Source organism: Trichoderma camerunense (genome assembly GCF_050948025.1).
Source record: "Trichoderma camerunense strain CBS 138272 chromosome Unknown V8C40scaffold_10, whole genome shotgun sequence".
NCBI classification, from domain to species: Eukaryota; Fungi; Ascomycota; class Sordariomycetes; order Hypocreales; family Hypocreaceae; genus Trichoderma; species Trichoderma camerunense.
The window spans coordinates 1-12,828 of NW_028145360.1; the positions used below are offsets into that span (position 1 = coordinate 1).

At 51.5% G+C, this 12,828-nt stretch overlaps 4 protein-coding genes across 4 annotated transcripts; 2 read left to right on the plus strand and 2 right to left on the minus strand.

Annotated features, from left to right (window-relative positions):
- Positions 1–380: 380 nt before the first annotated feature.
- On the minus strand, positions 381–1,771 carry V8C40DRAFT_246096 (lysophospholipid acyltransferase family protein). The gene is made up of 2 exons (XM_083216050.1): positions 1,162–1,771; positions 381–1,064 (listed from the first exon to the last, which is right to left on the minus strand). The coding sequence occupies exons 1-2, from the start codon at positions 1,658–1,660 to the stop codon at positions 634–636; spliced, it is 930 nt and encodes a 309-aa protein (XP_083072381.1). The 5' UTR covers positions 1,661–1,771; the 3' UTR covers positions 381–633.
- Positions 1,772–3,425: 1,654 nt separating this feature from the next.
- On the plus strand, positions 3,426–5,804 carry V8C40DRAFT_246101 (bZIP transcription factor). Its single transcript, XM_083216051.1, has 6 exons — positions 3,426–3,889; positions 4,001–4,229; positions 4,308–4,395; positions 4,469–4,834; positions 4,998–5,378; positions 5,471–5,804. Exons 2-6 carry the CDS (start codon positions 4,091–4,093, stop codon positions 5,553–5,555), a joined length of 1,059 nt encoding a protein of 352 aa, XP_083072382.1. The 5' UTR covers positions 3,426–3,889; positions 4,001–4,090; the 3' UTR covers positions 5,556–5,804.
- A 265-nt stretch (positions 5,805–6,069) lies between these two features.
- Positions 6,070–8,360, plus strand: V8C40DRAFT_246104 (eukaryotic translation initiation factor 3 subunit D). The gene is made up of 3 exons (XM_083216052.1): positions 6,070–6,386; positions 6,463–7,699; positions 7,770–8,360. The coding sequence occupies exons 1-3, from the start codon at positions 6,176–6,178 to the stop codon at positions 8,053–8,055; spliced, it is 1,734 nt and encodes a 577-aa protein (XP_083072383.1). The 5' UTR covers positions 6,070–6,175; the 3' UTR covers positions 8,056–8,360.
- A 229-nt stretch (positions 8,361–8,589) lies between these two features.
- On the minus strand, positions 8,590–10,166 carry V8C40DRAFT_279692 (uncharacterized protein; the record flags this gene model as incomplete). The annotated part of the gene is made up of 1 exon (XM_083221276.1): positions 8,590–10,166. Exon 1 carries the CDS (start codon positions 9,988–9,990, stop codon positions 8,590–8,592), a length of 1,401 nt encoding a protein of 466 aa, XP_083072384.1. The 5' UTR covers positions 9,991–10,166.
- Between the last annotated feature and the right edge of the window lie 2,662 nt (positions 10,167–12,828).

The window sequence follows — 12,828 nt, forward strand, 5'->3', positions numbered from 1 at the left end:
CCTAGTATTAGGATTATAGGTTATTTTTATTAGATTTTTTACTTTTTTAAAAACCCTTTATAACTTTTTATAATTATAATATTTATTATTTAAGCTTTTAAATTCCTAGTTATATTTTAAATACTATATATTTATATAAACTAGAATATTAATAAAAGCTTATTATAAATATAATAATTTAGTTAAATTTAATTACCCCTTATACCTAGCCTTAAGCAGAAGACTAAGGAAGAATAGTATTTAATTAATTAACTACTAAGTTAAAGTTATAAATAACCTTTATAAATTAGCCTATAATATCTTTTTAAGCTTTTAAATAATAGTAACTTTAAAAATAAAAAAAAATATATATATTTTAAGGTATAATTAATCTAAAGCTTTATTAAAAAGTTAAATAAGGCTAAAATTACAGTTTAAATTAACCCAAAGGCAGTAATAAGTTTCTTAACTATTCTGGTCTAGCTTCCTAACTAGGATTATATTAGTATAAGAGTCGGTCTTTACCTATTTTACTAGTTGGAAGTCTCTTGTTAATTAGGTACTGTGGCTAATTAGGTCCTATGAATTAGGGCAAAGGTTAAGTGCTGTATACGGAGAAGTATGTACTTGGAGAAGAGGAGAAGGCATTGAAATTCAGCAGGGCCCTTCCTTGCGGGCCAGACACTTCTGTCTCTGGGCTTCAAGCCACTCTCCCTTTTCAATCCATCGCTGCTCCAGCCATCTGGCCAGCTCAGCATCCGTGTAAGGCAGCGTCTCAATTGGAAACCTGCGAGTGTGCACGTGAAATGCGTAGCCGGCCTCCTTGCTCAGGTTGGGAATGCTCAGGGTGTCCCACATGGTCGGCACCTCCTGGAAATCACTGCCTCGCCGGTACAAGATGGTCACGTCGTACACAGCCTTGATGTTTGGTGCCTCGCGGAGGTGCTGGACCGTGGTGATGAAGCCCTTGGTGCGGGGATACAGGAGATGCATGGGATGGGGGCGATCGGTCTTCTTACACCATGCCAGCGACTCTTGATACTTGCGCGGGCTGAAGCGAGTGGCCTCGCTGAAGCTGATGAGCCCTACGGCGATGAAATCTTGTCAGGCACTCATACTCATACTGTCATACATGCTACACGGATTTCGTGCATGAGGAAATGACGGACGGGGGCCACTTACAAGTTGGAAGCCTCCTGGAAACGAGCCCGGCAAAGGCACGGTCGAGCCCCGATTTGTCCTTACGCCAGCTACGGCTCACCATGGGCATACCCATGACCCAGAGACCCCAGCCAAGGAAGGGCACGAACCGCAGCTGGCGCTTGGCGAAGTAGCGGCACCGGCCCAGCATGCCCGAGCGTATTGCCAGGGCTTGGATCATATAGAAGTCTGACCACGCCCGGTGATTGGCGACGACAATGGCCGATTCGCCGGGGGGCAGCTCATCGCCGGAACACACAATCCTGGCGCCATTGACTCGCTGGAAGATGAACTGAAGCCACGACCACACCGAGCCGGCCAGGCGAGACGAGAGGTTGTAAACGAGCTCGGGAGCCAGCGGCTTGAGCGGTAGTAGTAGCGACAGGGCTACATCTGCCAGGAACAGATACAGGAACCAAGGCGCCGTCAGCAGAATGCCGCGGACATGTGTTATCAGGGACCTATGCGAAGGGATTGGCATCCCGTCCGAACACAAACAAGTCCGGTATGTACAGGTACGCCTGGAGCCTCTTATTGGAAGGATTGAAGTGGCAGTACCTCTTGTAGCACAGCCAGTGCCACTATAAGCACTCTGTCTGATGCAGGAAATCTATCGCAATTGGGAGTCGGGATTGCCTTTTAAGACAGCTTGGATTAGAGCTGGTGGTCAGACTGTCGGCTCACATGACGCCATGCTCGTGTTTTTGTTGGGTTTTGAATGATTGAGACGGCTTAATGCTATTCAAGATTCAAAATAGGAGATCATAGAGTGAGCGCCTCATACAGTGCTGAAAAAGGTACATGGAGCTTGCTTCAGGTGTAGGCTGCTATCCATTTAGAAGAGGAGCTCTGAGAGAGAATTCGAGGCTTGAGCTTCTCAGCCGAGCCAGCCAGCGCCCGTTTCGTCCTATGCTATCCATCCCACGCCACAGCATTTCCGAGGAAATAGCTTCAATAGGTTCTATCGGACAAAATAGAATGAAGCAGTACATTCCTGTCCATCAACCACCAAGGCAGTGCTGTATCTAAGTATTAGTCTTTGATGATAAACCTGCCTGCTAGTCTTTCGTCTTCACAGCCCATTACATTTCTAGGCATTTTCAGATACATATCCAGCTCTACTATGTCGTGCTACTACTATTCATTTCCAGGAGCTTCACCGTCTGTCTTAGTAATTTTGCCTGCCAAGTACATGGCTTTTACGATATCAGGCCACTTGCTTCATAGGTTACTCTTGAATGGTGGGATCACTGCAGTGCTCTCATGTGTAATGTTTCACTTTTTCTTTTTCTTGCATTTGCAGCCCGCCACACGTTAAATTGGCCGCCGCCTTGTATCACTCGCTCTGCCCCATATCTCGTCGTACTCAGTACGGAGTCCAGACGTTGGTGCTTACGGACTTCTGTGGTAGCATTACATTGGTACCCATTAGTAATGGATGCTCAATGTTCGGCACTTGGCCATCGTAAGCAAGGAGCTGCGAGTTCATTGGCGCTTTAAAAGAGTGCGGTTTCTTAGCGTTGCAACCCGTTCACGCGCGGTCTCAACTTTGGCCAAAGCGACAGTTTACGCCTGCTGGAGGACTGACGCAAGAGGTGGCTTTGGTGCTTGGCGGCCTTGCTTCGCTCTTCGGATTCGCGACTCGGGGGCGCCATGATTTGAGAAACGGCTGCTGAGCAAAGGATCTTGAAGTCAGAGCTCCAATGTTTCCTGTACTTGTGATTCTGCCACCTCGTAATCCATTCTGGCTGTGAATTTCCCTCTTTGCATGCGCCATGGATGTACTCGGTACCGACGCTGGGACATTGTACATGTACGATTACTGGAGGCCAAGTTCAAGTCGCACCGCCCGCGGGCTTCCACCTCCTACTCCTTACACAAAGTCTTATTGCTCAACTCCCCTCCTCTGATCTGCGCGACCCGAGACATGGATCCGTGCAATTTGCCGTGACTCGGAACAAATATTGAGCTGTTGTGCTTCTGCTTCTACTACTTCAATTCAATTCAACTCAATTTCATCCAATCTTCTCTCTGACCCAACTCGCAACCTGTTCCGCCGGACTGGGGAGCCAACCATTGGATGGACGTGCTGGATTGATGTAAGATAGTTCTGCCGAACGCTCCACTGACTCGCCTAATTTTGCCTGGACTTCCGGGCCAAGCACCGCTAAAGGCTCCCCGACCAACCCGTCTTTCAGGGCCTTCGCAGCCCCCGTGGGACACAAGAACCCCGCTGTGCCTCGCACGTTTGCGTCTGTGCTCCTATTCTCCATTATCCCGCTGCATTTAAGTCCGGACCCTCGAAGCAGGCCAAAACCCGATTGTCGGGAATTGAACCGTTCAGATACTACCTCACAGTTGCTGCTACTTTCTCCCTGTTTCTGTATTATTTCTTGCAAATACTTATTACCTGCTCCCAACTACCTGGTTTGAGTTGCTGTTGCGTCGCTACCCAGCTCGTCTCGACTCGACTCGCCGACCCGAACCGCTCTCAGACAAACTCCGACTGCAGCAACCCCAGACATCTATTGCTCTAGTCCGAGTAATAGTAACAACTCCTCTTCTCCTGTGGATGCGGGTAGCTCAACCCCTGCCTCGCCTTATCACCCTATCGGACCGTGAACGCTGCCTTTGAAACCATCAACATCTCGCTTTCTACACCCTCAATCCTTCTTCCAACTGTTCTCACACGCCCGAGCACCGCTTGACAGTACGCCTCCGCTCCCCAAATCCAATTGCTTCTGGCGGGCTGTGATTTTGCCACACTGTGGCTGCGAGCTCGTCCGAATCTCACGTCGCACAGTGGCTTATCCGTTCACAGCCGGTGAATATTTTAGCATCCCTCGCGCCAGCGACCGTACAACCGGATTTACTCCTCGTTCACAATTCATCCGAAGCATCGCGAGTTACCATGTCGTCGTCGCTATCCCCCGACCAGCTCGAAGGAGGCACCTCTCGGGCCTCTACTGAAGGCGCCGACAAGGGCGTCCTCGGCTCTCTGAACCTCAACTTCTTCAAGAACCTGTCATCAGATAAAAAGGTCACTCGCAGTAAGTACTCGCGACATGTCACGGACTTGACACTCTTGCGAAGAGCGGCCGCTGATTACTACTCCTCTCCTTGAATAGCCGGAAACCCTCCCAAACGCCGTGGACCGAAGCCCGACAGCAAGCCCGCCCTGACTAGGCGGCAAGAACTCAACCGACAGGCTCAGCGGTAAGCATCTGCGCAACGACATGCGACGTAGTGAGAGTGTAGCAAAATCTAACGAGTCGTTGGTCGTATCTAGTACCCACCGCGAAAGGAAGGAACTGTACATCAAGGCATTAGAAGACGAAGTTCTTAGACTGAAAGAAGTCTTTAGCACAATCTCACAGGACAAACAGAAACTGGCCGATGAGAATAAGCAGCTCAAGGAGGTCCTTGTCCAGAGGGGCATTCAGCTGCCAAGAGTGGACGATTCGGCAAGCAGTGCTGCGCAGGCGATGAGTGTAAGTGCCTCTGGCATTAGCTACGCGCCCGGGTCCTCAAGCGGCTTCTCGCCTGTTGCAACGTCTCACACAACCTCCATGTCAATGTCGCCGGACAACCGCCAGCAGTCGCCTGCCGGCAGCGGGGCTGATCTTGAGCAGGCTGGTATTGACTTCGTCTTAACGTACGAGAACTCCTCCTCGAAGGCATATCTTTCACCTCCCCCGCAGTGACCCTCGATCGAGGTTGCCACTTCACAGCACAGCGCGAGCCAACACTGTCGGGGGCTTGATGCGCAAGGGCCGGTATGCTAACGGTTGCGACTTTTTGTCGAGGGATCATTGTAGGCTCGAAAAACCTTGCATGGCACACATGCCATTCTTGGTTGACAGAGCGAGCGACGCCGACGGCGCACCGTGCGGCCACGCCCTCATGGCATCTTGCCCTCCCGCCCCCTTTCAAGACCTGACATCGGAAACTCCCTTCGGCAACGGGCACACGCACGACAACGGCGGCGAGTTTCACGCGTTAAGCCAAGGCACGTGGGAGCTCACCAAAGCCGACTTGTCCACGCTCCTGGACCTCAGCCGGAAGCTCAACCTAGACGGCGAAATCACTCCAGTCATGGCGTGGGGGATGGTTTTGTCTCATTCCAGGTTCGCCGAGCTGGATGCGGGCGATTTTGAAAAGCTTTCCGAGGAGTTGCTGCGCAAAGTCAGGTGTTACGGGTAAGTTTCTGTTTTCCCCTCTTCTTCAACTCCTTGTCGGGGATTGATATCCTCTTAAAATTACCTCGGTATGCTGACCCTTGTAAACACAGTTTTGGCGCTGTTCTGGAGGAGTTTGAATTACGGGATGCTATAGAAAACATCTTTTCTGGTCGCCCCGAGGCAATGGTCTTCTAAACCTATTGCTACTCACATCTTTTGTTTAAAAGTTGCTTTTGCATTTGATTGGTGGCTACTGCAGGCCCCCCTTGTCTTGTTTTAATGATAGTTGGGTGTTTATGTTAAAGATTCCAGGGCGAACCTCGATGATTGGTTGCGTCCATGTCTAATGGCGGTATTTTTTCTTTTGCTGGGCTATGCAGTCATGATGTATATATCATATCATTATCTTGTTTTTATCTATTTCAAATCATTTTGAATACCCAGTATATGCGGTTCCCTATCTACTATATATGCAGACCAATTCTGGTGCAAACCTGTCCAGAGCATGTACTACAATGCAATACAACATGATGCACGGCGAGGATGTTCTCTCTCTCAGTGCTGTGGCTAATACAGCTGAGGAAGCGATAAGATAACGCACAAAATGCCTGTGGCGGTGCAACAACTGGCACCAGCTGGTGGCGCGGGGCTTGGAACTTTTTCTCGTTAGGTCGCCCCACACCCCACCACAATTTCGATTCAATGTTGGACAAATTCATCGCAGGCCGGACGACGAATCATCACGAGCATAGCGAAAAGCCTCTCTCGGACCCAGAACCGGAAACAAAGAGAGCATACGAAGCAACTCCGTCAAGATGGCCGAATCACTTGACTTTGTCAAGATTTGCGAGAGCTGCCCCCCCGGGGACGGCTGGGGTCCTTCGGTAACGAGCGAGATCACCCTGGATGGCGTTCCCTATGCGCCGTTCTCCAAGGGCGACAAGCTGGGGCGCATGGCCGACTGGACTGCCGAGGGCAAGGACCGTGAGCGTGGTGGACGCCTTCAGTACAGCCGTCAATACAGAGGTACGGTAACCATATTCGTGTTGTTAGACCTTTGAAAGGGGGACGAGTATGCTGACGAAAGAACACAAAAAAATAGACCAGCAGGTCTACGGTACCGGCCACGCCGTTGTTTTCAATGCCCCTCCCGCCGAGGACGAGACCAGCTTTTCCGTCGTCAGCAACACCAGAGACTCTACCAAGTCAAAATTCGGCCGTGGCGCCGTCTTCACCCGCGGCCGTGGCCAGCGTGGTGGTCGGGGCGACACCCGTGGTGGACGTGGAGGCCAGTTCCAGCGAGCTGCTGGTGGCCGACAGGGTGGCTATGGAGGATACGAGCGTGGTGGCCGCGGTGGTGCTGGTGCTCGTGGCGGACGTCGTTTCGGCTGGAAGGATTATGACAAGCCTGCTCGTAACCGCGATGCTAGCATCAACATCAAGGCTGACTGGGAGCTTCTTGAGGAGATTGACTTCAACCGCCTCGCCAAGCTCAACCTCGACACCGACGATGGTGAGGACCTGGACGACTATGGTTTCCTCTACTACTACGACCGGTCCTATGACAAGCAACCCGTTAAGGGATCCGAGAGGAAGCTCACTGCCATTGACCGTGCCGCCTACAACGTCACCACTTCATCCGATCCCGTCATCCAGGAGTACGCCGAGAAGGACGAGGCCACCATCTTCGCCACCGACAGCATTCTTTCCATGCTCATGTGCTCTACTCGCTCAGTCTACCCCTGGGATATTGTCATTGTTCGCCAGGGCAACAAGATCTTCCTTGACAAGCGTGACAATGCCAACCTGGATATGGTGACCGTCAACGAGAACGCCGCCGACGCTCCTCTGGAGGCTGCCGATGGCGGTAAGGATGCCATTAACCAGCCATCTGCCCTTGCCGAGGAGGCCACTTATATCAACCACAACTTCGCCAACCAGGTTGTGTCCGAGAGCGACTCGACCAAGGTTGAAATGGCCCACGCCAACCCCTTCTACAACTCCTCCGAGGATACCGATCCTGCTGCCAGCAAGGCCTACAAGTACAGGAGATTCGACCTTTCTACCAACGAGGAGGAGCCTGTGTACTTGATTGTCCGTACCGAGATCGACGCCGTCCAGAAGAACGCCATCAGCGGCGAGGACCAGCTCGTGACCATCAAGGCCCTCAACGAGTTCGACAGCCGAGCCCAGGGCAGCGGAGGCGCCCTCGACTGGCGGACGAAGCTCGTGGCCCAGCGCGGTGCTGTTGTCACCACCGAAATGAAGAACAACAGCTGCAAGCTGGCCAGATGGACTGTGCAGAGCATCCTGTCCAAGTCCGACGTCATGAAGCTCGGGTACGTAGCCTTCCTCGTCCACTGAAACTATTTCTTCCTGCTCAGTATTTGCTAACACTTTTAATCACAGATTCGTCTCTCGTGCCAACCCCCGAAGCAACGATAAGCACGTTATCCTCGGAGTGATTGGCTGGAAGCCTCGCGACTTCGCCAACCAGATGAACCTGTCCCTGTCCAACGGCTGGGGTATCGTCCGCACCATTGCCGACATGTGCCTCAAGCGCGAAGAGGGCAAGTTCGTCCTGGTCAAGGACCCCAACAAGTCCATCCTGAGACTGTACTCGGTCCCCGCCGGCAGCTTCGAGGACGACGAGGAGGAGGAGCCCGAGGTGGTGGAGGAGGAGGCTGAAGAGTAAAGCCGTTGATTTTGTTGTGTTTTTCTCTTTTTACCAACTATATGTGATGTGTTTCATACCTGTCCATGTCCAACACTTTTATTTTTTCCACTTTTTAATGAGTGAGTTGGTTTCGATTTTTCCAGAAAACGGCAAATCTCATGATGGATACATGCATAGGCTAGATCTGGTCTCGTTTCAGGAGCATGGTAGCTTACTAGGAATGGGCAAACGAAGATACAAAAAAGTTTTTTTTTATATCCCATCTGTTTCTTCATGATTATATCATTTTGATCTTGACTCACCCTTAGCAGGAGTTGTCACGCTCACATGTTTTATTTGTCTAACAGCTGTGTCTATTTCTGTCTCTCGGCCCCTCGTAACCAAACCCTCTGTCAATGCAACTCGTGCCTGATCTATCTTGGGTATTCTTCTTATCGCATCTCGCTTCACACAAGTTCTAGGAGACTTTTTTTTCACCGTTCTTGAGCCCCTGAAAACGAAAACAAACAAACTCTTCCCCTTCCCATCAGATACAACTCCATATCCCTTCTTCTAACGTTGAACCTGCTGCAGATACCAGATCCCAACCTCCTGAAGGAAATCCAGCAACGGCGCAGTCTTAGTAGCTTCATACCCCATCTCCCTCATCTTCCTCTCCTCTCCACACAACCACTCCCGCGCTGCGTTTCTTCGCGGCTCAAGACCAAGACGTGTACTAGCAAAATACGCCGCCGAAAGGAGCCGACGATAACGACGGCCGGCGTCCGGGTCCTGGGCGATGAAAGCGCGGGACGTCCATATGGCTTGGAGCTTCTCGCGGAGGCAGTGGTCGAGCGGCTTAGGGGGGCTGGATGCGTGATGGCTTTCGCGAGCGGCGTTGGCGAGGCTGGTGCCGAGAGAATCGGTATGTTCGTGCAGAGGCCAGGATTCGTTGGAGACGGGCTGTTGGTAGTGGTGGTGTAGGAGGTGGTCGAGACGGTTGAGGATGTCTGAGCTAATCTGGAAAGTCTCAGAGGAGTGGTGATGCTGTATGTGTCTGTCCCTGAGCAAAGGCGTTATAGGTGGGAGCACAGGCCGAGATGGAGCGGCTTGCGAGAAGTCGTTTGCCGGAGAAACGGGACCGCGAGATAGTGACCCCGAGGCAGAAGCCGCATGGTAACCCTCATTGCTGAGAGAATCTCGATACTGTCCATCGTTGCTGCCATCATATCGGACCTCTTCGACGGGTGGTATTCTCTTATAGCTGGAACTCGTCGCCTGAGGTTCATAACGAGCGGTATCCTTGGGCGAGAGTTGATCCATCCCCTGAGTTCGACTAACGGAATGATAGTATGACGCCGGAGCAACAGAAAGCCGCGGCTCCATGGGACCATCACAGCCATACTCCCGAATCCGAGCATCCCTTTGCCAAGAGGTCTCGCCATCGAAACCTCGAGCAGCCTCGTCCGACACCGCGACGAAAGAAGAAGCCAAGGGTCCCTTCGATTCATAACCTAGTCTCCGTTTACGGCCTGGTGTCGCGCCCGATCTCTGCTTCTTAGTCCCCGACGGCATCTCCGAAGCCTGGCGTTTCCGCTTGCGAAGGGTAGGCGGCGCGTCCCAGTCCACGGCGGCGGTATCAATGGTATGTCTGGGGTCATTTTGCAGACGGCCGCTAACACAGCATTCTTGACAGATGGAGAGTTTGCAGACACGGCATTTTTGTAGGGTGCCGCAGCGTTGGCGATGGCAGAGATCGCATTTTGCGGTGGGGACGTTGGAGGCGTCCCATCCGTGGTGAGCGATGTCGAAGATGGGCGGGTGTTGTTGAGGCTCGGGGCCGGTGGTGGCTATTCCGTGATGTTCGTCTGGGGTGTTGGTGAGATTGAGAGTAGGATGCAGGTTTATATCTGTGGCTGGGTTCTTGTCTAGCTTGTGGGAGGTGTAGTTCCCGTCATCTTTGAGGGTTGACATCGCTGGGGCTTTTTGTTCTGTGAGAGTCACACTTATAAGTCACCTCAGGGCGAGGATGGTCCCAGTAATGCTGAATTTTCGGTATCGTAGCTCTGGTCTAAGGAGTTGCTGTCAGTTGGGCATGAAGAGAAAGCAAATAGCCAAGAGGCAAGGATATAAGTCACCGTAAAAGACCCGTCAACACCAGACACCCGTAAAGCTCTCTAGAGTCAGAAAGGCTCGAGTGAGCAGGAGTGTGTGGTCTTGTGAAGTTCAAAACACAAGAGCAGAGAGAGGAAGAAGCTGAAATAAATACATGTAAGCGGAGAAGAGGCCATGATGCTGAAGAACGCTACGGAACGATACGTGTGTGCAAGATTCACTGTTGCAAACGACGGAGAGGAAGTAGACAAGAATTGTAGATAGAGAGGTTAGCGGTCAAGAAGGGATGTTATGTGATTCAGTGTAAGTGTCGGGAGAGTTTTCGGGATTTGGGAGAAAGGGGAGGTGATGAGTTGAGTTGTTCCGTTTGTTGAGCGAGCGAGCGAGTTGTAGGATGATCACGGCTGGTTGGAGAGGATATTGGTGCGTTTAGGAGAAATGTGTTTATATATTCATGTGAAATTAATCATTGAATCAAAGCTAGAGTTGGATGGCTCTCAAATGTAATGGGGGCGAACTGGAGGATGAGATGATGGTTCTGGAAGTCATGGAACAACGATGGAAGTATCCCATTGAGAGGAGAACTTGGAAACGGGTATTCTTTTACTACCATGTGTTTTACTCTCTTGATTTTCATCTTTTAAATGGCAACATCTACTTGTCCATAGACAAGATAGGCAAATACTTTTAGCTATGAATGTATTATACGTGTTATAAGCACATGTGCCGAGGCTCTGAGTGCTCACTCTCAAGCTGCCACTAGACACAGACAGGTAAGCAAGCGCTCCTCATCGCGCCACGACATGTACAGCAAGAACAACTCTATTCCATCTATACAATGGCGATGGAAATGCCATCTTAAAACAGATTTTCACAGCCACGATGATGGCGCTTGGGGGCCAACGCCAAGGCGCATGTTTTACTGCCAGATGAGATCCATTGATGGGCTGTGGCGCTTGCATGCACGTCTACTCCTTACATGTATACGAACAGGTACATACTCGATAGTAGCCGCCACTCCCCCTGCCCAGGTCATTGGACGCTGGTGGACGATCAGCCGCAGCTGGACGAGATACGCGGCATTGTGGCGCTTAGAACTGCCGACGATGCGGCAGTATGAAGTATTTATGTACAGGCAGTATCAAATGGGATTGGATGTATCGTAGAAGGGCTTCAAGCGAGAATCAGGCGCTACGGTACGCGCAGGGCTTAAAACAAGGGGGAATTTCGCAGTGTTTCATGCGTGTAGCATCAATGCAAAATGTCCAGTGCCCTTGCAGTAGTCCTGTAGCACTGATCTGCTTACATGTACATGTAAGTACACATGTAGATGCGTTGTCTGTGTTGTCTGTCTCTGTGTTGGCTCGGACGGACGAAAATACACGTCAAGCATGATTCAACTCCAGCTGGCATCGATCGAACAAGAACGGGCAGAAGTTGGCCCGATGGAGTTGGAGTTGGACCTGGTGCTGGAGATGGCAAAGAGCGTACGAGTACCTATGCGCCACGGATCATCGAGGCTGTGCGTGTGGTGTGAGGCAAAAGAAATGCGCGTACTCCAACAGTCCAGCAATTCGGATGACGATGACCTCCCTCTACCAAGCTGAGAACTAGTCTAGATCAATGCTTAGGTATGAATGAGCCCATAATGGTCTCGTGCTAGAGAAGATAGAAAAGCCAAGCGTTTGCCACGCAGGCATCGCATCGCATTCGCCCGGTGGGAATAGTAACTGCAGGTGGAGATTTCCGATGGAAGCTGTCCGCTGTCCAGCAGCCAAGCAGCCAAACCCACCGAGAGCCAACAGACGGCGCCACGGACAGCCTCGTCAGCGCATCGTGCCGAACCAATGGCAAGCGGCGACAGGGGCCGCTGGGGTGATGCTCAGCCGGAATCGCGGCACGGCTTGCAGGCTTGGGGGGGGGGGGGGGGGGTCTGACTTAGACAATGAGAGGCAAGGGTGTGGCTGATGGTGTTTAGTAGTTGGGGGGGAGATTTGTCGGAGAAAATTCAATTCAATGGGAACATGGAACGGTGTTTGCGCTGGTGCTGAGCTGTGCTTGTGCTCTGCTATGCTGTAGCTTAGGTCAGTCGTAGCTGTTGCGTGTTATCGTACTGTATTCTCTGGTACCTGCACGTGTATGTAAAAACTTGAGGCCGCCCAAGTTCTCTCTTCCCCCGTCCCTCCTTCAACTCTCATTTCCCACCAGACTTCCTCTTTCGTCCACCCGTGTCCCCCTCATAGGCCTCCTTTGCTCCCTCGTCATCATTTCGCGAGCATCAACGCAGTCGAGGTAAGTTTCCAGTGATACATACAGAGCTGCACAGCTGCAACATCCATTCTCATTCTCTTCCTCTGTACCTCCCTCATTTCCCCAAACAAATCTCCTCTACCTGTCATTCTCTATCCGTTGGGCCTCAAAAAAGAGCCAAGATTGGCCCATCTCAGCATCACCCGCAAAATCCCCACTCCCTGGCCTGGGCTGCAGGCATTGACGTCCCTCCCCCCGGCTAGCCAAGCTTCATCAAATCCTCGTCAAAAACCGACTGTGCCGTGACAAGTTGAAACGGGCGCTGCAATGGCACTGGCTGGTCCCCTAACAAAGCACCTCGAGTAGCATTAGCGCTCATTTACACCCATGATGCACTGATCCATTGATCCATATCTCATCGGGTGCTTGTGAAAGTACCGGCCGGCC

What these genes read in the sequence shown, in the direction of transcription:
- V8C40DRAFT_246096 (XM_083216050.1), bottom strand. Translation starts at nt 1,660, where the DNA reads ATGCCAATCCCTTCGCATAGGTCCCTGATAACACATGTCCGCGGCATT. An exon ending in TTCCAGGAGGCTTCCAACTT is followed by an intron (nt 1,065 to 1,161) that starts GTAAGTGGCCCC and finishes TCATCGCCGTAG; the next exon opens with GGCTCATCAGCTTCAGCGAG.
- V8C40DRAFT_246101 (XM_083216051.1), top strand. Translation starts at nt 4,091, where the DNA reads ATGTCGTCGTCGCTATCCCCCGACCAGCTCGAAGGAGGCACCTCTCGG. An exon ending in GGTATTGACTTCGTCTTAAC is followed by an intron (nt 4,835 to 4,997) that starts GTACGAGAACTC and finishes GGATCATTGTAG; the next exon opens with GCTCGAAAAACCTTGCATGG. An exon ending in CGCAAAGTCAGGTGTTACGG is followed by an intron (nt 5,379 to 5,470) that starts GTAAGTTTCTGT and finishes TTGTAAACACAG; the next exon opens with TTTTGGCGCTGTTCTGGAGG.
- V8C40DRAFT_246104 (XM_083216052.1), top strand. Translation starts at nt 6,176, where the DNA reads ATGGCCGAATCACTTGACTTTGTCAAGATTTGCGAGAGCTGCCCCCCC. An exon ending in GTACAGCCGTCAATACAGAG is followed by an intron (nt 6,387 to 6,462) that starts GTACGGTAACCA and finishes ACAAAAAAATAG; the next exon opens with ACCAGCAGGTCTACGGTACC. An exon ending in TCCGACGTCATGAAGCTCGG is followed by an intron (nt 7,700 to 7,769) that starts GTACGTAGCCTT and finishes TTTTAATCACAG; the next exon opens with ATTCGTCTCTCGTGCCAACC.